This window comes from Manacus candei, unplaced genomic scaffold (assembly GCF_025592945.1).
Source record: "Manacus candei isolate 608988 ecotype Guabito, Panama unplaced genomic scaffold, ASM2559294v1 h1tg000015l, whole genome shotgun sequence".
Classification (NCBI taxonomy): domain Eukaryota; kingdom Metazoa; phylum Chordata; class Aves; order Passeriformes; family Pipridae; genus Manacus; species Manacus candei.
Window position 1 is genome coordinate 4,406,229 of NW_026138063.1, and position 20,359 is coordinate 4,426,587.

The 20,359-nt window shown below is 41.4% G+C and overlaps 1 protein-coding gene across 1 annotated transcript in view; it reads right to left on the reverse strand.

The window, feature by feature from the left end:
• Positions 1-1,391: 1,391 nt before the first annotated feature.
• LRRC31 (leucine rich repeat containing 31) overlaps positions 1,392-20,359 on the reverse strand; it is a 45,415-nt gene continuing 26,447 nt past the window's right edge. Inside the window, exons 4-13 of the mRNA XM_051781738.1 lie at positions 16,313-16,578; positions 15,613-15,870; positions 14,184-14,333; positions 13,635-13,802; positions 10,995-11,162; positions 9,967-10,134; positions 9,028-9,195; positions 7,762-7,929; positions 6,490-6,657; positions 1,392-5,334 (exon numbers count right to left, since the gene is read on the reverse strand). Coding sequence (XP_051637698.1) covers positions 5,015-5,334; positions 6,490-6,657; positions 7,762-7,929; positions 9,028-9,195; positions 9,967-10,134; positions 10,995-11,162; positions 13,635-13,802; positions 14,184-14,333; positions 15,613-15,870; positions 16,313-16,325 — 1,749 coding nt within the window. The 5' untranslated portion in view covers positions 16,326-16,578 and the 3' untranslated portion in view covers positions 1,392-5,014. The remainder of the gene's footprint in view (positions 5,335-6,489; positions 6,658-7,761; positions 7,930-9,027; positions 9,196-9,966; positions 10,135-10,994; positions 11,163-13,634; positions 13,803-14,183; positions 14,334-15,612; positions 15,871-16,312; positions 16,579-20,359) is intronic.

Here is a 20,359-nt window from a genome sequence, read left to right on the forward strand (position 1 = left end):
TCTTTTTAATGACTGCGTCTAGACACCTCTGGAGGTGAAGGAACTGATAAGTTTTAAATGCTTTAGCCTGCCTGAAAACCAATTCAGTATCTTTCCAGAGGAAGTCTTTCTCCTGGAGTCATTACAGAGATTATAACTGGGATAAGATAAAGGAATTAAATTCAGAACTCTGCCAGAAGCCATCAATAAATTGCAGGCAGGAGCAATAGAAGGGGAAGATCTTGGTTTGCCGCAACATGGAAATTCCATGAACTTCAGCTGCTTCCAAATGCAGGACTGAAGGGTCTCCTAATCTCTTTAGGTACATGGTGCAGCACCAGGCCTGGGCTGTCAGAATAGGAATAATATCAGAAATCAGTGTTCAAAACTCATGTTGCCTCTCTGTGTTTAGCAATAATCCCAACAATTTCACAGTTTATAAACTTCTGCACTTGCTAATATTCTCTGTACATTGTTTATATACCAAGCTAAGGAAAAATCCTTTACTTACTAAACCTTCTGCGCACACATTTTTTCCAGAATCTGAAGGAACTGTATATGGAGAATAATTGTCTGCAGTACCTGCCCACAGCCATCAGCTCATTGATACTTGCAGATCCATTGTGCAAACATATTGAACAAGACACTTTTCTTTGTGTGATTTTATGTTTGGTTTGTTGTTTTTCTTTTTCCAAAAGAACATTGCTCTGTATCATCAGTGGGTCACATGGAATTTAAAAAAATACAGGGCAATAAGGAAGGAAAGGTGATTCCTCAGTCTTTGATTCTTTTAAACCTAAATTATTCCTCTCTTTCTGTAATTCTAATTTCTTTGTGAGCTGCTATTTTTCCCAAACTATTCTTCCAAACTAAAAATTGACATTTAAAAATGTGTAGACATTGTCATTTACTTTTCTAATCAAAGGTATGGGGGACTAGTGTCCACCTAGGTAAGAAACTCCTCTTGAAAAACATAAAACAGAGAATAAGAGAAAAATCAGATGACTGACAGTTCATCTTAGCTGCCAATAATGTAGTCTAATCCAGAATAAAAGGGGATTTTGAAGAACAAAATGCTTTTTGTACCATGAATATACATCAGTGACACCATTCCACAAGGTTTTTTGCTTTTACCCTTTTCCTCCAGGTAACAAGACTGTTCTCTCTTTTTCAGATCCAAAGTTTGTGGTATGGGTTGATGAACCAGAAAGGGATTGGAACTTTCTTGATGCTTAGTAATTTAATAAAAAAAAATAAAGAGAGAGAGAGAAAGAAGGAAAAATAAAAGAAAAAGAGAAGCCCATAAAAAAAGTGAAAATTGGGCAGTAAACTGCACAGAACTCTTTTCTTTTACAAGATGGACAAATGTGAGCAGAGACAAGCAAGTGGGAGACAAGCACTATTAAAGCATCTGAATCAGTGAATGTGACAATGAAAACAAATTAATTTTTTTAGGTTTGGCTTTGTGTTTTTGTCCACATTGACCCCAGCTGAACCAGACAATCTCAGAAATGTTCTTGAGATGTCTCATTATGAATGCATATAATCTCTAATCATAAAGGTAGATGATTAGGTGGAAATTAATCTAATCTGGAAATCAATCTAACCTGTAGGAATCTGGTGCAATGAAGTGTTATTTGTTCTGAATCTCAAAGTATTTCACTTGCAATTCTTAGAAATCTGTTTGCCAGTCAGTGAGGTACAAACATATTTACAGTGAAACAATATCTGTGGCCCCACCTACCAGCAGTTGTTTAATGAGTTTTTCTCTAGAAATGATCAGTTCCTTGTTTGGAAATACAGAGTACGATTCCAGGCAGTCAGAACACACACACTTCTATCAGAACCTGCATTGCCATCCTGCCTTACAGAGGTGTAAAAAGCTGTTTCGAAAGTATCTCCACACTTTTGCAAAACTGTTCACTGCTGTTTTGACAATCTGCAGTTACAGCATTTTGAATGACTGCAAGCTGTCACATCCTCAGTGGTGCATCTCCTCCCCGAGATGGCTCAGTGACAGTTTGTGAAATGCCTGTGTGACAGATTTATATGAAAGCAGTGAGTCTGCAGGATAAAATATTCTGCCATGATTTTGGTTCTGGCACATCATAACATCTTTGTTATTCAAAAGAACCATGACAAACACTCCTCACTGTATTTCTTGCATGCCAAATTTATCTGCAACCACATCTTTCCACAGCACTTTACAGAGAGCTGTTTGTCCCAGACATCTGATGTCCTTGTCTAGTTTTTATTCTGTGTTACTCGATTACTCCTTAACCCCCTCCAGAGTTTTATTTGTAGCATATACAGAGCACAGCTGTGTGAGACCTGCCACTGTGCAGGTTCAAAATGCAGAGTGGGTGGGAGCAGAACCCTTTATTTGGTTTAACTAGCTGGTCAGAACTGCTCTCCCTCCCCTTGTCTGAGTTGCCTGAGGGAAGGTTGTGCATCCTGAAGGAGGTGGTGAAGGCAGGTCACTGAGACCACCTCTTCCTAGAGTTGCATCTCTCTGAACCTGCATCCAGGGTATGGAACTAATTTCTGTTTGGCTCTTGATTGATACTGCAATCTCATTAATATGCTTGTTGGCAGGAGAGAGCTGGGACTGCAGGAAAGTGGGACGGCTCTGTTCTGATTTTCCATTTCACTGCTTTGATTGAGGCTGCTTTGATTGTTTGGAGATGTCTGTTGAAATTTTTTCACCCTAAGTGAAGGCAAAGAGGAACAGAGAGAAGGATAATTTAGAGAAAATCACTGGAAGAGAGAATTTTGGGAAGACTGGCAGATAGATAGGACATTTAATAGAGGTGATAAAAGGAATAAAAGCTTTTTAGTGGCACAATAGGTATGACAGAATCATGAGAGGGCAAAGGACTGAGCAGGGGATCAGGAACACCAAGGGGAGAGTTTGCTGCAGTGGGTCCATAATGTGCTCTGGAGCTGAGAACCCAGCTATGGCAGAGTAAGAAACCCCAACACTGAAGTCCAGGAAGATTTCAACAGAATCTGGATGTTAAAGATTAATTGGAGAGAGAGGTTTAAGTGGGAAAGGAGTGATTAAGAGACATCCTCACAGAACAGATAAAGGATCAATTTCCCAGCTGAACCAAAGGCATATTTGGGGAGGAAAGTCACAGGAAGGCAAGTAATTAAGAGAAATGGTTGGTGTGCTGCTGTTAAACAGAGATGATGGTACTTCCACATGTCCTGTCTTAAGCCACTGCTTGAAAAATCTCTCCTCAGCCCTGTAAGAAACAGGGGCTCTTTGGTTCATTTCAGAGGCTGAGGGTCTGTGTAGGAAGTAACTGATCCCACACTGCAGCAATTCCCTGCTGCCTCTGACCAAGACACTCCAGTTCAACTCACATTTCTCAGAGCTGGGGAAGCCAAGTGCACTTTTCAAGTGGAACTGGATCCAGGGAGACTTTCACATGAAGTCATGGATCAAATGATCAATAGGCATCAGCACAGCATTGTCAGCTGCTGGTGATAGCCCTGACCAGCCAGAAGCTGATGTTGGAAGGATCACGTGGACTGAAAGGTGAATACTGATCAGCATCTGCAGGACAGAATGTGGTGAGAGGCCTTAGCAAGTTAGGAAAGTGCCACTGACTGATCCTGTTGTGCCTCTCCTCCAGGAGGTTGCTGCAGCATGTAGAGATACTCAGAGCTAATTGAGCAGAACTTTATCCCTCAAGCTGCCTCAGGATTTCTCTAAGACTCCTCACTCAGTGGGCAGATCTAATATCTTTACTTCCTAAAATACCTTACCGATGAATAATCCCACTGCAGTCTTGGAGCTCACGTGTGGGTTAACATGCTCCATGACACGAATGACTGCCAGAATTTGGCTCTGTGTAAGAAAATGCAATAAAATGTAAAAAAAAAAAAAGTAATTATCACATTAAAAAGGAGCTGGTTACACATCCCAAGTTAGTGCTTTCTCTAACAAGTCTTGGGCACTGAGTAAGGTGTTGGGTTCTCCCTGGGAGCTGCCCTATGGCTTGGAATAATAGACTTTGCTTATTTCCTTCATCTCTAGGGTAAGGATAAGAACATTATGTCACAAGGTGGTGTGAAGGTTGATGGATGAATCCTGAATGCAGGAAGCACGAAGACGCTGCAGGGACTCCCACTGGCTTTCATATGCTCTAGATCAGTCTCTTAGACATGGAATTTTGTTTTTGTGCTGCATGTCATAAAATGGTCTGTTCCAAAAGCTTAGTCTGGGTAAGCCTGAAACAGCTCAAGATGAGAAGGAACATCCCTCAAGTATCCTGAAATTTTTACATAGTCTTAGCCAGAATGATTATGGATTGATCTGTGTCCAAAATCCTGCTAAGGTAGCAGGACATGTCTCTGATTTAGTGTACCACAGCATTTCCCTTGCCCCTGAGACCTGCAAAGACACTGAACAACTGTTTCTTACCTTGATTTTATGTTGATTCTGTACACAGGACTCAGCTACACTATAAGATGGCATCAAGGACCAGAGCAGAGGCAAAACAGCTCCTCCTGTATTCTCCTTACTGGACTAATATATAATGTTTAGTTGTTGGGATGGTTTCCAAATCTCCCAATTATGTAGATTTAATTTATTCACGAAGAGGTAAAAGTTTTGGGGGAGAAGAAAATAAAATTTAAAACACAGAAGTTTCAAGTATTTTCACATTAGAGGCATTTTCTGAGGCCACATTCACGCTGCCCACCCACCTGCATTAACACACATCCCCTCCACTTCCCTGGCAAACCTGCAGTGTGTCCATCTGAGTCCAGCACTGCTCTTTGGGCACTACCCACTGCACCATGAAGATTAAGTGTCTATAGTGGTGTAAGCATGGTCCAGAGAATCTCAAAGAATAGGTTATTAAATAGAATGATCTATGATGCAGAGGGTTAAATAACAGTTTTCTATAACTGTGAAACTATTTCAAGAGATTATTAAAAACTGTGTAGTCTCCTAAGTGAGAGACACATAACACTTGGTCCGTGTGCTGCTCATGAAAGGCCTCCCAGAAACCATCCGCCTCCATCAACAGTCAAAGCGAATGTTTCTTTTGTTGTCGTGATTAAAGTTTTCCAGTTGTTTCCTCTGGGGTTCTGAAAGGACCCATCTCTGCATGCCCAGCTCTGCCAGGGCAGGGAGCTGTGCCAGTGCTGCCAACAACTCACTGAACCACGTCCCGCAGTCCCGGCAGGCCGACGGGCGGAGGCTGAGATCCAGCTCCGAGAGTTCCTTGGATACTGCTAAACCTTGACAGAAAACAGCCCACCCTTCATCAGAGATGCTGTCATTGTAACTCAAATCCAGCTTCTGCAATCTGGAGAGATGGCCATCCTGTGTCAGTGATGCTGTAAGAGATGACAGACACAAACACAACTAGTAAATCCTGGCAATTGCTTTAAAAGCTCCTCAGAAAGGAGAGCAGTATTTTAATACCTTATTATTTAAGGCTTTTCAGCAGTCAAACAGCAAGACTGAGCTCCTCAGCAACATAAAATGACCTGCTGCTGATCTCAGAAAGATTGTTTTTTCACAGCTGAAGGAGTGTACACCACTTTAAACATGGGTAATTCCAAAGGAACGGAACTATTGAGTTAAAAGGGTATGGCACCCTGAAAACCCTGGAGTCAGTTGGAGGGAGGTTATACCAAGTGCCAATTAAAATAGGCAGACAGGTTTTACAGGGAGATTTAGGAAGAGGAGAGCAAAACTAGATGAGGTTGGATTGCTGCAATAGCAACCTCTCAATGTGGGAGGGCCTAATATACCCTAAAGGGAACTGGGGTCCTTAACGTGTGATTGGTAAAGGAGACACCCATCAAGGGTGATGGGTTTTAAAGTCAAAAATATTCCGGCTTCATCTCACCAGATTTCACATTCCAGGGCCTTAACAGCTGCCACACAGCTACTGCCAAACCCCTGAGTCAGGGCCACAGAACACAAAGATGAGTATAAAATGAACAAGTTTTTAAAAGAATCCTAGAATTCATTCCTTTATCATGTTCCCATTTTCCTGTATTTCCCAGCAGCTGCTAAGAGGTGGGCGAAAATATTTCTGTTTTAATTCTCCCCCAGTAGTCTGACTCCAGAACACACCTAAGGGATTGAGAGCTGGTAGTGCTTGTATTACTGGCTGTCAGCACATACATTTTCTATAAAGTAGTGAACCCTAAAACAAAAAGTGAGCAAAATAAAATGTCCCCAGAGGCATCTTTAAATATCTGATATAAAAAAAGATATTTAAACCCTACATTTTCTGTGTTTGGTGGGTTTTTTTATTAATAGATAAAAGTGCTAAAATATTCTTTGTATTTTATCCTTTCCAGTTTTTGCACTGAACATGTACAGGACATACAAGATGACAACTCTTTCTGGGAAAATACTGCTGTGTTTTCCATCTTTTCCTTTGATTTATGTGAAAACGTGCTCAGCCCAAGGAACAAACCCCTCCTGAATTGCGGTCTAAATGCCTGGACTGCAGGTAAATACCGTGTTATACGTACTTAGAAGTGCCAAATCTTCAGCCACCAAGTTACAGCTGCTCAGTCTTAACACTTGAATCTCCGCTGCAAGCTTTAGCGCTCCCAAAAGCAGCTTTAGGTTCCCACCAACGCACTTATTCCAAGAAAGGTCTAATATCTCCAGTTCAGGAAGGTGAAGGGCAGCCTCAGCTGAAAAGATTAAGACCAGCAACTTCTGCTTACTAAGAGAAAACAACACGGCCTCAACAGACACCTCACCTGCAATTCACCTGTAAATAGGATCCCAACAGGCTGTGCTTAGAGTGACTTCTTTTATCCTAATAAAAGTCAGACAAAAGAAAATAAGAAAGGCCTGCCTATAGATTCTACACGGAATCTGTGGAGGGGTTTATTATGTTTCTGTTCATGTTATTGGCTTGTCCTTGTCCCACTGAATTAATGTAATTTAACAGCTTGCTTTTAAATCATTTTATATTAATTCAGACAGTATTTTTTTTCCTGCGAACTCACTATTTAAGGTGAAATGCTCTGTATCTTCTGACAACACTGATTTCTATGGTGTCACTCTTATATAATTGTAATGATATAAATATAGTACTCCTCCTGCAGGGACCTCAGACCAGTTTTGATTGCCTCTGCTTCTGCTGGAGGCAGTCAAGCCTTACTACAGGTTTAATATCAGTAGTAAACAGTACAAAATATAAGTGAACCATACACAGTAACTGAGAGATCCCTCTGTATTTAGATTTCATGTGCCATATGGAACACCTATCACAGGCACAGTGTAGCCACTAATCCACTGAGATTTGCAAGAAGTAGGCAAAAGAGGCTGAATTTACATATCCTATGTTAGACTGGACTTTTCTTTATGGCTGTGCAATATCTTTTCCACTCCTGCAGTAATTTCCTCTTTTGCCCCAGGCTTCACTCTACCCCAGAAAGTTTCTGCTGAAGCTTTCACCTTCAGTGAGGTGGAAAACCCTCAGTCAAAACTTTACCCCACTAAACTGCAAATGAAGTGTTACATCCCAACTATAATTACAGCATAACAAAATCATGTGTTCCTTTATCCTCCCAAATTAGGCACTATATAAAAGCTCACTATCAGACAAAGGACTAACAGGGCTTCAGCCAGTCAGATATAGAGGGGGAACTGGTTTGACCACAGGCTTTTTCCCTCCGGACCTGTGGTACAATGTAACCATGATCCTTGGAGATCAGCCAGAGGAGAATGAAGTGCTTTGTCCCACAGGGATACCCAGAGAATAGACACACTTTAAAGAACATTCCTACCTAGTGATGAAAGCGACTCTTCACCTAAACCACAGTTGCTGATGGCCACAGATTTCAGCTTTGGCAAAAACCTGAGCCGGCCCAGAAGAGGATCAGATGAGACTCCTACACTTTTATTCGAGGATAAATTCAGCTCTTGAAGACTGGAGAGTAAAGGTATCACCTGGGCTATGAAAACATCAAATATTTATTAGACAGTCACCTATCCACAACAAATGTGTAGTTGTATATTTGCCTGGTATAATTTCTTTTCTTTGTAAGTGAATCCAAAAGTCAAGGCAAGGCCAAGTTTTTACACTCAAATTCGTGGTGAGTAATATTTTAGTCCATAAACAGCCTTGTCATTTTCAGTAAGAATGTTCAAGAAATTAGGTATTCCATACTGTTTGGAAAGTTGTCAGAATGTGGCTTCCAGGAAATTTTCTAGGTGAAGAAACATTAATTAAACATTAAATGAGATGGAGGTTATTTCCAAATGTCTTCATTGCTAACTGAAACTTCATCTTAATATTATTATTCTCTATTATTCAATAAATTAAAAATAAATCATGATTGCTATTACTAATAATGAATATTTCCCAGTGCTTAATAGGTAACTTTTCAAATAATCTTCTTTATTGTGGAAAAGAAGATATGGGCAATATAGACTTTGAGTCATGCATTTTGTTGTTGTTAAGGGTAAAAAAAAATGTCCAAAAGTTATGATAATGCAAACAGAAAAATAAACTGTTTTACAAATTCATTGGGAAATGCCTTTTTCTTCCCAATAGCACTTATAGTTGGATCAATTCAACCTGGAGAAAGCCACAGCAGCAGCAATGCCAGAACTCCTAAAATCACTCTCTACTCGGTGTGCACTTCACCAGGAGAGTTTTAGGCAGCTACATTTCCATGCACGTACACACCTTGGATCTATCTAATTCATAGAAGTGGAGGAACTGTCCCTGGGTATTTCCAAAATTACTGATTATCAAAAAAAGCAGTGCTTAGAGGCAGTTCCCACATTCCCATTGTGGGTCTGAATTGTGGTGGATTCAGGTCCTTAATTCCACGTGAGATCAGACACTCTGAGATTTCCTTTGGTTCAGCAAAGATACCACTCCATATTGATCAAGAAAGCTATTTCCCTACACTGCACTTCCAGAACTGCCTAATGAAAAAAGTCCTGAGATCAGCTATTCTGCCAGGCAGAATTCCTTACGTCTTTGAGATATTTTCAGAAGTCAAAACCTGGATTCTTAATGAATTTCCTCAACATGTCCTTACACAAAACGGTCATGTCCTCTTCTGTGACACAGCACTGGTGAAGATCAAGGACTTCCAGATTTTTCAAGCTGGCCAGATGAGCTGTTGAGTCTTTAAAGCCACCACCAATCTCTCTGTTACACGATATGTCTAATTTCCTCAGCTCTGTGAGGTGCTGCAAAGCAGTGTCTGAAACGGGAGAGGGGGCAAGCTGGTCACCGGCCACTACAACAGCCCAGGTCAGAGCTTGGGCATTTATTTACTGCAGCATCAAAGTTTGCACAAGGTATTGCAGGCAAAGCTCTTAGACTAAGCTTCAGAGTGTAATCACAGCAGACACACAGTAATACAGCAAAGCTGTACACCCATCCATGCAGCTCCATTCCTCTCTGAAGGAGCAGGTGAAGGTGAGGCCAGCTCATCCCCCAAATCCATTCAATCCTCAGCCTTTTGCAGGAACTGCTGATGGATGTGCTAATTAATGCCAGTTGTTTTACCTTATCCATGAGACATCCACTAGAGAGAGACACAGATAACAAGCCCATTTCATATGGCTTCACTGGGCACTCTCTAAGTGATAATGGTGAATTTGGATTTCCCTGGGAGAGTAGGATTATCTTGTTAAAAGTGAGCTGGCCTGTCTGTGTCCTTGTCTATGTTCTGTTTGGGGAGAGAGGAAGCATGTCCAGAGAGCCACTAATCAAGCCTGAGATGTGTCTCAGATAAATGGTGTGGAGGGTGACTCTCCCCGTTGACTTTCACATGCTTGAGCTCAGGGCAGATAAATGTGACTCCTGCTGAAAGCCTCTGTAGTCTTTTATCAATCCTCAAACAGCAAATAACGACTGCCCATTAATGCTGCCAAAACATCAGCAAAATCCCACCTCATTGCCTTTCCTAAATGGCTTTCAGATGTACAGTTTATTCAGAATGAAAGTCTTTCTGAACATAAAGTCTAACCTAAGCCCTGGAGGCTGTCTTGCTTTAATCCACACATGTGCAAGTTTAACTCTTTCAAGCCTGGCACATTTTTCAGATCCTGAGCCATAACCTTCATGCTGCAGCCGATGTGTTTGTTGATAGAGAGATCTAATACTTCGAGGTTTGGGATCACATTTAGAAATTCAGCTGGGGAAAAAAAGAAAAAAGAAAGGAAAACCAGAATTGGTAATTGTCTGGAGTACATACAGATGAACCCTAGAAAAATACAGCACCATGACAGAAAGAAGTGGGCTGGGTTTGCCTGTACATGTAGTTTAGGCTTGCTAAGTTCCTGTTCTACCTCCAAAATACAGCAAAATAAAGATTGGATGGGAATCGAGAAAAATTAGTGAAAAATCTCTATGAAAATAAAGGTGAAAAAATACATGGACAGTTATAAAAATACAGGAGAATAAAAAGCAGAAATACAAAGAGAAAATATAGAGTATTGTATGTTACATGTGGGTCTCCTCCTGCAGTGGAGATGAGAGCACAAAGGCTTCTCTTTACAGAGAAAACACCTCTGAAAACACAAACTCAGATAAAAAGACCACACAAGACTAAACTGTGGTGAGAGACAGATGGGAGGAGTGGTCAGTGGTTGCTAGCTCAGCCTAAATTCCCAACTCTCAGGCTTTTTTTCCCATCCCATGGATAACTACATATTCAGCTGCTTAATTTTAAGCAATCAGTGCTGCAAATTCTGGCACACTTCTTTTGCCCAAGGTCTCGAAGGATGCAGCACCCCTGGACCACAGAGGCTGTCAGACTGTGATTTAGATCTAATTGTTCTCCTCAATGTTCCCTCACATGATTAGAGAAAACAACTTTCTTCTTTGGAAGAAAGTGCATTAAATCCCCACATTGTGTCGTAAACACTGTTATAATGCAGAGCTTGAAATAAATTAACTTTCCACCAATATTGAGCCCCATGCAGCCATCAATGAAGTCAAACAAGCTCCATTCTTGTGAAGCCAGTCTCAGTCCAGCTAGATGGACACACATACCAAGGGATTCCCCATCCTTTGCCGTCAGGTTACAGTCTGTAATTTTCAGACATTTTAACTTGCAGCCTTTCTGGAATTTTTTTGTCAGCAGTGATAGTTTTCCACCTATGTTACTGTTCCATGACAAATCCAGTTCTTCAAGCTGAGAAACAATTTCAAATGCCTCTCCTGTAACAGAAATATGGGATGATTCGTTCTAGGTATCAATTTCAGTACAAACAAAAATACAGGTTTGAAATATATTAAAGAGGAAGGTTAGCCACTTAATTCTCAAATTACTTTATTTTGAATGTCTTGCCAGGAAAATTGTTGAATGAATTGTTGCTCCTGCAGCAAAGTTGTATAAAATCTCACGTTGTCTAAGGAGCATTGTAGATCACAAGTCATTGTTACAGTACACACAAGACCTGAAATTTATTCACATTCCCAAACTCTCATCAGGCTGTTGGACATCGTTGTAGACCTGTGCCAGGACCCACAAAGTCCAGTCTAGAGGGAAATCAATACAAGTGACAAGTCTGAATTTACTGTCCTGTACAGTTCTGCTGTTTTATTTGGCGAACTTCCAACATCCTCTGTGCTGTGTCCACAGGTCACTTTGGAGGGGAGGGAAGAATTCCTCACACTACTATTTCTGAAATGTGAAAGTTTCATGTCTGACAGGAGTTTCTGACTCACTTCATAAGAAAGCAAGATGATCACTGTTTTGACTTGAACTAACTTTCCCATGATTTCAAGGCAGACAGCACTGTACTTGATTACATTCAGAAAAATCAGCCTTTTCCAGGCTTGAAGCATCTGCCAGCATGGTCTGTGCTTCTTTGAAACACTAACATCCCACTATAAAATCCAGCTTCCTAACTTCCTTTGCAGAGGAGGGAGGCAGATGCATATTTGCATATACTCATTCCCAAGAAAGATCAATTAATCAGACCATATGCAAATGCAATTTCAAAGTGTCCCACAAAAATTTTTGATCTAAAGTCTTGTCATCAACCTAATAATTGAGAACTGTATTTTAATAGTAACACCCTTTCATGTCTGTGTGTTTTCATAATTAATTCTTCACAAAAGATTTATAATAGAAAAATAATTATTTCTGTAAGTGAATATTTAGGTTTGAGAGAAAAGGATTTGTCTTAATTTTTATTTTTGCATTTATTTTAAATTATTGCCTCAGTCTTGAATACTGAACAAACTGTACAGTTGAGAAGTGCAGTACAGCCTGTTTCTGCTTGACATTAGGACAAGCATTCCAGACACACTTTCCACCCAGAAGATAAATAAAGGACCATAACTCCAGGAATGGTTTCCTATCACCTCACACAGTCACAGCTCTGAGCAATCTCACAGGAGAGGTTATTATGGTTACATTTGAGACACTGGTTTCTAAGCAGAATGCACTGAATCCACAAGAGGTCACATTTCCTCAGATAGATGTGGACAAGGTCAAACAGTCAATATTGGCCTAAATACATGAGTTATTTTCAAAATCGCAGGCAGAATCAATGCAAACTGACTGTTGTTATTCCCCACGTCAAGGGCATCACATTTGGACTGGAAATTCAAGTCCTGTGATCAGTTTTGTGTTTGTCTCAGCAGAGGATAAACAGATATGGGAAGGAAACAGCACAGAACCCTGCAGAATAAGTCAATTGGAAATATAGCAAATAAAACTCAAAAGGAAAAAAAAGGTATGAGAAAAGGGTTTGAAAAAGAATTAACTTAATTTGAAAAAAATAATAGAAAATAAAACACAGATTTTACCCTCATCAGAAATAGATCAATTATTTTCACCAGCTTTTGGAGAAATGCGTTTTTCCTCCCCAGCAGATAGCATGACCTGCTTTTGAGCTACCAACATATATGTAATTTTATTTCTGAACCTTTCTTGGAAAAGGCTTGGATATGAATGACATAAAAAACCACCAGCTCTTAAACTCAGACCAGTTTTAGAACCTGCAAAATAAACAGTAACTTTTATAATCCATAGCTGATTGAGTTTGTCCTTCTTTTAGATACAAACCACAGATCCACCCCAGAGTAAACTCCAGGCCCAGAGGTGACTCAGTGTCAGAACCTAAGTGTGTAATACCATCTTTATAACCTTTAAATCTCATGTCTTGCAGAAAGCAGGGTGCAGGCACTCCAAGGAAAGAAGTAAGCGGAGAGATGGGCTTCTCTCAGACTTGAAAAAAACCCAAGTCATGAAGTTTTGAGGCAGCACTTCTGTTTTTTCTCCTCCAAAAGACCATAGGGGTTTTTGTGATGAGCACTCATCTGTCCTGCAGCTTGAAGACCTGAGCTGACCCTACTCTGACTGACTGCTTCAGGTCTTCTATCTACCATTAGATATCACAGCTAGCCAAAAAAATACTGATCTAAGTTGCAAACATGCTTTCCTGCAAACACGACTGAATTCTGTTCCCTTCTGAGTGTGAAAGCTTCATACCCTGAGGAATGAACTCAGCAGAGGTACCTTAGGGTATAAGGTCACCCATAAGCCCAAGTTTCTACTGTTTCACAGCAGGAGTTGACATTGCCCAGTGTGGAAGCAGCAGGAGTGGGATGTAGGAAGAGATGAGATGGATTACATTAGCCCCAAGCTGTCTGGAAGTAAATGTAAATGAAATCCTGTACCTAAGGAGATGACATCCTCAGCTGTCAGCCTGCAGTTGTTAAGTCGAAGGACTTTTAACAGGTTCACATGATGAAGATGGACAGTGAGAGCCTTCAAAGTCCCACCAACACAACCATTCCAGGACAGGCTGATCTCTTCCAGCTCTGAGAGAAATGGCAGTAAAGAAGCTGCAAGGAAAGAAAAGAAAAGGCATATTTGCATGTTTCTGCACCCTCTGGATGTCAACACATATTAATACTAAGGTGTTTTCTGTTCCAATAAAGCATTATAAAACCATGACAATTTGTACCTCAGTTTTCTTATCTGTAGTTTGAGTGTAAGGACATTCATCTGCTTCACAGACCTGTATGGTTTTTATATTTATATATATTACATCATTTATATAATTTATTATTTAATATTTCTCTGGGACCACCACATAAGATGTTAAAAAAAGCCAGGCCTATATAAAGGAAAGGGGAAGGAAAAGAGAAGAGTGAATAACTGAACAGGCAAATAAGAATTAAAGAAGGGTATGAAGTGATTAGTTGAATAAAATGTTTATTTACCCAGCTCTGTTACATCTTCTTCACTTAATGCACAGTTATTTAGATCAAGATTCTTGCTGTTGGGTTTCTTTCCCAGTTTCTGCATGAACTGGTTAAATCTCTGCTCACCAGATGGGGACTCCGCTTCAGAAATGAGATGTGAGTGTCCATCTGAGCAACAGAGAAATAGGGCCCTGGTTACCTCTGGTACTTAAAAAAGGTGGAAAACCTGCCTGAGGCTGCCATGGAAAGACTTCAGGAAATGAATTAAATCTGTCAGTAAACCAGGCTCTGATTTTGATCAATGTTGACCTGAGCAGTAAGATCACTATAGATCAAATCACTACAAAGCTCCTGATGCAGAGTGAGAAAAGAATCTCCCATTGCATCTCTCCACACTGCCTTGTGCCAGTGACTTCGGATGTTTGCAACTGCACCACCAGTTCAAGGACATGAAATTCATGCACAGCTCTGAGCTGCAGCTATTTGGGAAACACAAGCTGTGTTACCACTGCTGTGCCTGCACTGCAGCCACACTGCTCAGCAGTCTGAGCTGGATCCCTCAGCACCCAGTGGCCCTGCAATTGTGTGGTGAACCTGCTGCTTCCTTCATGACAACCCGTGTTCAGCTTCATACATCATCTGTGTAAGGGAGTTCCTGCTTTTCTGGGCTTTGCAAAGCAACACCCACTTACCTCCTTCTTCTATGCAGTTTGTACAGCAAGGAAAATTGCATTTACATGCAATGCTAAACCCTTTAACACATCAGTAATTTCATCTAATGCCTACAGATGAAAAAAAAGCAGCCAAAAATTACACAAAATAGCAATCCCACTCTCAGGAGCTGTCCTGTCACTGTTTCCCCAAACCGACTAAAAATCCTTAGGACCAAGGATGGAATTCTGAGCCTCATCTTCCAGCTCCTTTTTAAAAATAGTCTCATTTTCCCTGGTGTGATTGTAAAGAGTATTCTTGTGTGTGCAAAATAACATACATGATGAATTCTCATTCCTTTTCCCTTCCCCTCCCCAGTTTCAAGTGGAAGGAACCACCTCCTCTTCTTGTCTTCAGATTGCTTTAGCAGCAGGGTGGACAGAGACCCATCCTAAATACAACAGGCCAAGCTGCTGCTCAAAGCTTGGCTCGGAAACCAAATAAGCTCTACAACTAATGAGCTGACTTCAGCCCTGACTTCTTGCATGGGAGACCAAGGGAGAGGTCACCCAAAAGCTTTATCCCTCCTCAGCAACATGGATCTTACTCCTTGCTTGGCACCTATCAAATTAGAGGGTACATCCTTGATAATGTTCCAATCAGAAGTAAATCCTGATTAACAGATAAGCTGTAAGGAGCAAATACAGGATTTTGGCTAGCAAAAAAAGCAAGTGATTTTCTGTGAAATTAAAATATATACACATGCACATATATTTCATTATTGTACCAGCATTACCTTCTACAGAGAGATCTTCCTTCTCACTCTGATCATCAGCTCCAGAGTTGTTTATTTCTTTTTCTTCAATTTCCCTTCTGTCCTTGCCTTCAGATTTCCCAAAGTCAAAGCCCCTGAAGAATTTTTTGATGGCTGAAGGCTGCTCTTTCCTTTTTTCAGGAGCACAGCTCTTTCCTTGGAACTGTTTTCTAACAAAGTCAAACGGGGAACTGTTTGGGGTGTCCTCTTCCTGCTTATCCTGGCAGTTCAGCATGTCATCTTTCAGGGGATAAGCAGACATAGAATTAGCTTTTGTAAAGTTCACTCTTGCTTACCTTCTTTCATAATGGCACTGAGAATTCACCACCATTGCCTTCATGCTAATAACAGAACACATATACTTTGTGTGCATGTATTTAAAAATGTGAGTATATATATACAGATGTGTATATATGTATGTACATTTTCTCATTGTGTTGGAAGTTTTCTGCCATAATACAAGTTTTCAAGGGCAGAGCACTTACAGTTACAAAAAGCTGGTGCACTGTTTAAAGTCTGACTCTTAATATGTTGACACAGTTGTATTTTTTATGAATACAGAGCTGATACAAACCAATATACCAAGATGTACATGCACAGCTCCTGAGCTGCAGAGCAATCCTGCTTACCCTGGTTGTGATTTCATGGTGTAGAGTGGTATTGTTTTAGACAAAGAACATACCTGTCTTCTCCATTGGTTCTCCTGAGGATCCCTTTCACGTTTCACAGCACTTTCAGGGCTTGCAGGAGAGGTGAGCCATGACATGCAAACAAAACCCCACTCCTCTCCTTAAGAGGAACTTTCCACGTAGTTTTCTCTCACAAGTTTCTGCCTTCGTCAGTTTGACAGTAGCAGCTCTGCACAAGCCGTGTGTGGGCTCTTCCTCAATGCCTCTATTCCTTTGCACTGTATCCCAAAGTCAGCCTGCTGTGCCTGGCCTCTCTTTTCTGGGGAGGGTTGAGAAGTCCGTGTAAATTCTCTGATCATGTCCCAGCTGAGATCACTCTCAAGGCAGAAATCAGGAAGTGGCAGCACAGCCCTCGATGCTGCACCCAAAGCACTGTACCTCCCTGAGACAGCTGTTGTTCGAAGAGGCTGAGTCACCCTATAGATCAGGTTACAAGACTACCTGAAGAAAAGCTCTTTGTTTTCCCACCCCTTTTGTCCATACTGGTCAAAAGTAGTGCTGGGGGCTGAGCAGACCCCTGCCATCAGCAGGATGTTGCACAGTTCAGTAAGGAAAAGGGATACAGAGGACCAGGCACTCCTGTTCATTTTGGGGCAACAGGAGACACGGGAGGAGGTCACACTGCATCATCCACTGCAATCTGCTTGTGGGCAACATGATGACACAACATTACAATGCAGTCATTGGACACACCCTATATTGCCTCAAACTTCATTATATCTCTTTTTTGTCTGTCTGCCCTAAAGTCTGATTTCCACAATGGATAACCTTACAATTCCTGTCTTAACCATATAATGGCCATTTATGCTGAATCTCTTTAGCCTTGATAATCCTTTTCAATCTGTGAGGTCTTCCCTTTTGTGGGCTAAACCAGCCAAACTCTTCTTGTCTCCGCTCATGTGGCAAACTCTCAACTTCCCTTATCATTTCCTGCTCACCTTTGTCTGCACCTGTTGCAATATAATTTATACTTCCTTAAACACAAGAGGCCATCCATGGATATGTGCACACTAAAGACATATGGGAACTGGAGTGGTTTTGGTGGGGAATGATAAAGCTGGTAAACAAAACTAATGATTCCATTGCAGGCAGCTGAGCAGACACCAGCCCTGAGGACAGGCCTGACTCAGTGTGTCAATGCACTAATGATTCCCACAGGGTGGAATAAGGCACAAGGACCCAAAGGATAAGATTAAGAACAGAAAAACTTAAGAGTGAACATCATGCCCATGAGAAGTGTCACACCAGGGAACATTTACACCAGGGAAAAATGCACAAACCCACTGTGATCAACCATCTTTCCCTGCAGGACTGGAGGGCACATTTCTATTCCTGAACAGAAAGGATCTCCAAGCTGGTTTTAGGGTTTTCTGACACCAGCAGTGGCTGTCCTGTCCCAGTTTCTGAAACTAGCATCTCATTACAGACCTGTATCCACTGGGAAGGATCACTCTCTGTGTGCTATTTAACTTCACAAGTTCAGGTGTCTTAGCTACAAAAACTATGGAAAATCCCAATCACTTGTGTCAGTAAAGGACTTGTTGGATTTGGCAGCTCTTTACTTGTGCTTAACAACAGAGTGACCAGGGATGAAGCAGGGACAAAGCAACCTGTATTTTTGAACACGTGCCAGGTTCTTCTGGCCCAAGACATTCAGTGCCCACTGCAATTCAATGAGAATGTGGAATGGGAATATTTCATAACCTCTATCCCCTGAAACTGGGGAAATCCTTAAGCAAGTTAAGCACCAATTACAGTGGTTGGGCTGGGCTAACTTGCACAGTCTGACATCAGTGTTTCAGGTGATGTGCTGCCCATGCACAAACTCTTTCATCACTGGAGGCTGTTGAGTGACAGTGACAATACCTCACAGACTGCCTGTAATTCAGTGAGAAGGGAAATGCAGTTTCACAGGGTCTCCTCTTCGTAGAAAGCAAATCTTTACCTTTTTTACATCAGCTGTGAGGGAAGAGGGGACAACAGGGTTATCCCAAAACAAAGCAGTTAATGAGAGTGAGGTGGCTGCACTGGGCTGCAAACACGTGCAGTGCTTTGCCACAGGCTGTGCTGTAACACAGGATCTATCATGACAGCCAGGCCCTGTTATCTGCTGTGTCTGTCTCCTCTGTGACACACTCCTGAGCAGGTGTCCTGCTCCTGCCTCCCAGACCTGTGTCTGCTTCCTGCAGCACGTCACGGGCAGCGTGGGGCAGGCTGAGCTTTTGGAGTTTAAAAATAATAAATGCCTTCCCCTCTCTATCCAGTTAAATGTCTGTGACCATCTGCCGGGTGCTCAGTGTCACACTTGTTTATGTCCACTCTGCCCTCTGTCTAGGCCTAGGGCAAGGTTAGGAACAGAACCAGTTTTGGAACAAAATAGTTAAAGTTGCATCCCACACAGCATCCATCAGTGAGAGATTAATGTGGATTTTTGTACTTTGCCTCATTGTGACTCCTTAATCCGGCATATATTCCAAAGAAATAATGCCATTAGAGGATTAGTGCCACAAGTTCATTTGAAAAAAAGGATTTGCAAACACTGAAATCCTATATTCTATGTGCTTAATCACCAAGTATCATTTTGGGGATTTCCTCTCCCTTTAGTAGTGTCTCTTTCAATGAAACCCAAACAAAGTAACAACTCGGTTTGGGATGACCCTTATTATCCATTAAGGAAAACAAAACCCCAAGCATCTGGTATAAATAATGGAGAATCTAAACACACTGGACTAAACCCATCCTTGCTGCCTTACAAATGCTGCACTTATGCCAGGGAGGCACTTGGCCCAGTATATATACAGAAATTAATGATTTTGGGTATTTATCTGCTAGGGATTTTTGATATTTTGAGTCCTTTAGCACATAGTAACACTGTGACCTTTGTTTGCTTCCATGGCAATTCCCTTCCCCAGCTTTGCCTCCATGGGCTTCTCTTGTGTGGCCCAGTTTGCTGCCCCAGTGAAGTGGGGGCAGTTTCATGGACCAGGAAATTTGTGGGGATGGAAAAATGTTTATTGCTCCATGGTTGACTTGGCCAGTGCCAGGGGATTCACCCTTGGGCTGTGCTGACTCAGAACACACATGCCAGGAGCTGCTGCCAAATGGAGGTAGGGGAAGAGTGGCCTGATCCAGCACCACATTCACTGCCCTCATCTTTCCCAGCCATGTACATCAAACCACGCTCTCCACAGCTGTCTCCATCCATTTTTTTTTAATTGGTTTAATTGTTTTTAATTGTTTTTAATTGTTTTTATTGTTTTTTATTGTTTTATTGTTTTTAGGGGTTTTATTGGGTTTTTATTGTTTTTCTTGTTTTTTTCTTGTTTTTATTGTTTTTAGCTCTGACTTTGACCCCTCATAAGTTCAGCCTTGCCTACACAGCTGGGAATCCTTCAGCTGGCAGCGATGCTGTGCCACAACATCTGTGTCATCCACTAATTTGATGCTGACTTTCTTCACACCCAGGCAATCCCCAGAGCAGCAGGGATCAGCTTTAGGGCCAGATAAAATCCTTCAGAAGAGACTGCAAAGAGGATGGGGTGGAAAGACCATTCCCCAAGGAAGAACGGACACAGCTGCACTCACTGGGAAGTGCTCTGCAGAACCAAGGTTAGGAAACACAGCTCAGGCTTCCAGGTACAGATCAGCACTGTGCTACCCTCTGGATAAACACTTTATTTTCATCTATTCCTACACTCTCAGAAATATTTTACAACATTGAGACTTCCCTGGAGCAAACTCATTCCAGACTTCCCAGATCAGTGTGCATGCCTGAGGATTCAATTTGATCCAAAGTGTTTGAGTATCCTCATCTTTTCCCTCAAAATAAATATTCAACCTTCTGATTTTAATGGCCCAGAAGCCTCAGTAGTTCCTCAGGCAGCCATTTAAAATACGTTTCACTGTGTGAAATGAAATGAAAACCAAATCCAACCACCTCATTCCATATTTATGGATAACCATAGAGTGCTCACAGGAGTTTGAGGAGGCACTGAGAAAATACAGATAAAACCTTGGGTTCACAAATGTGCACTGAGTAA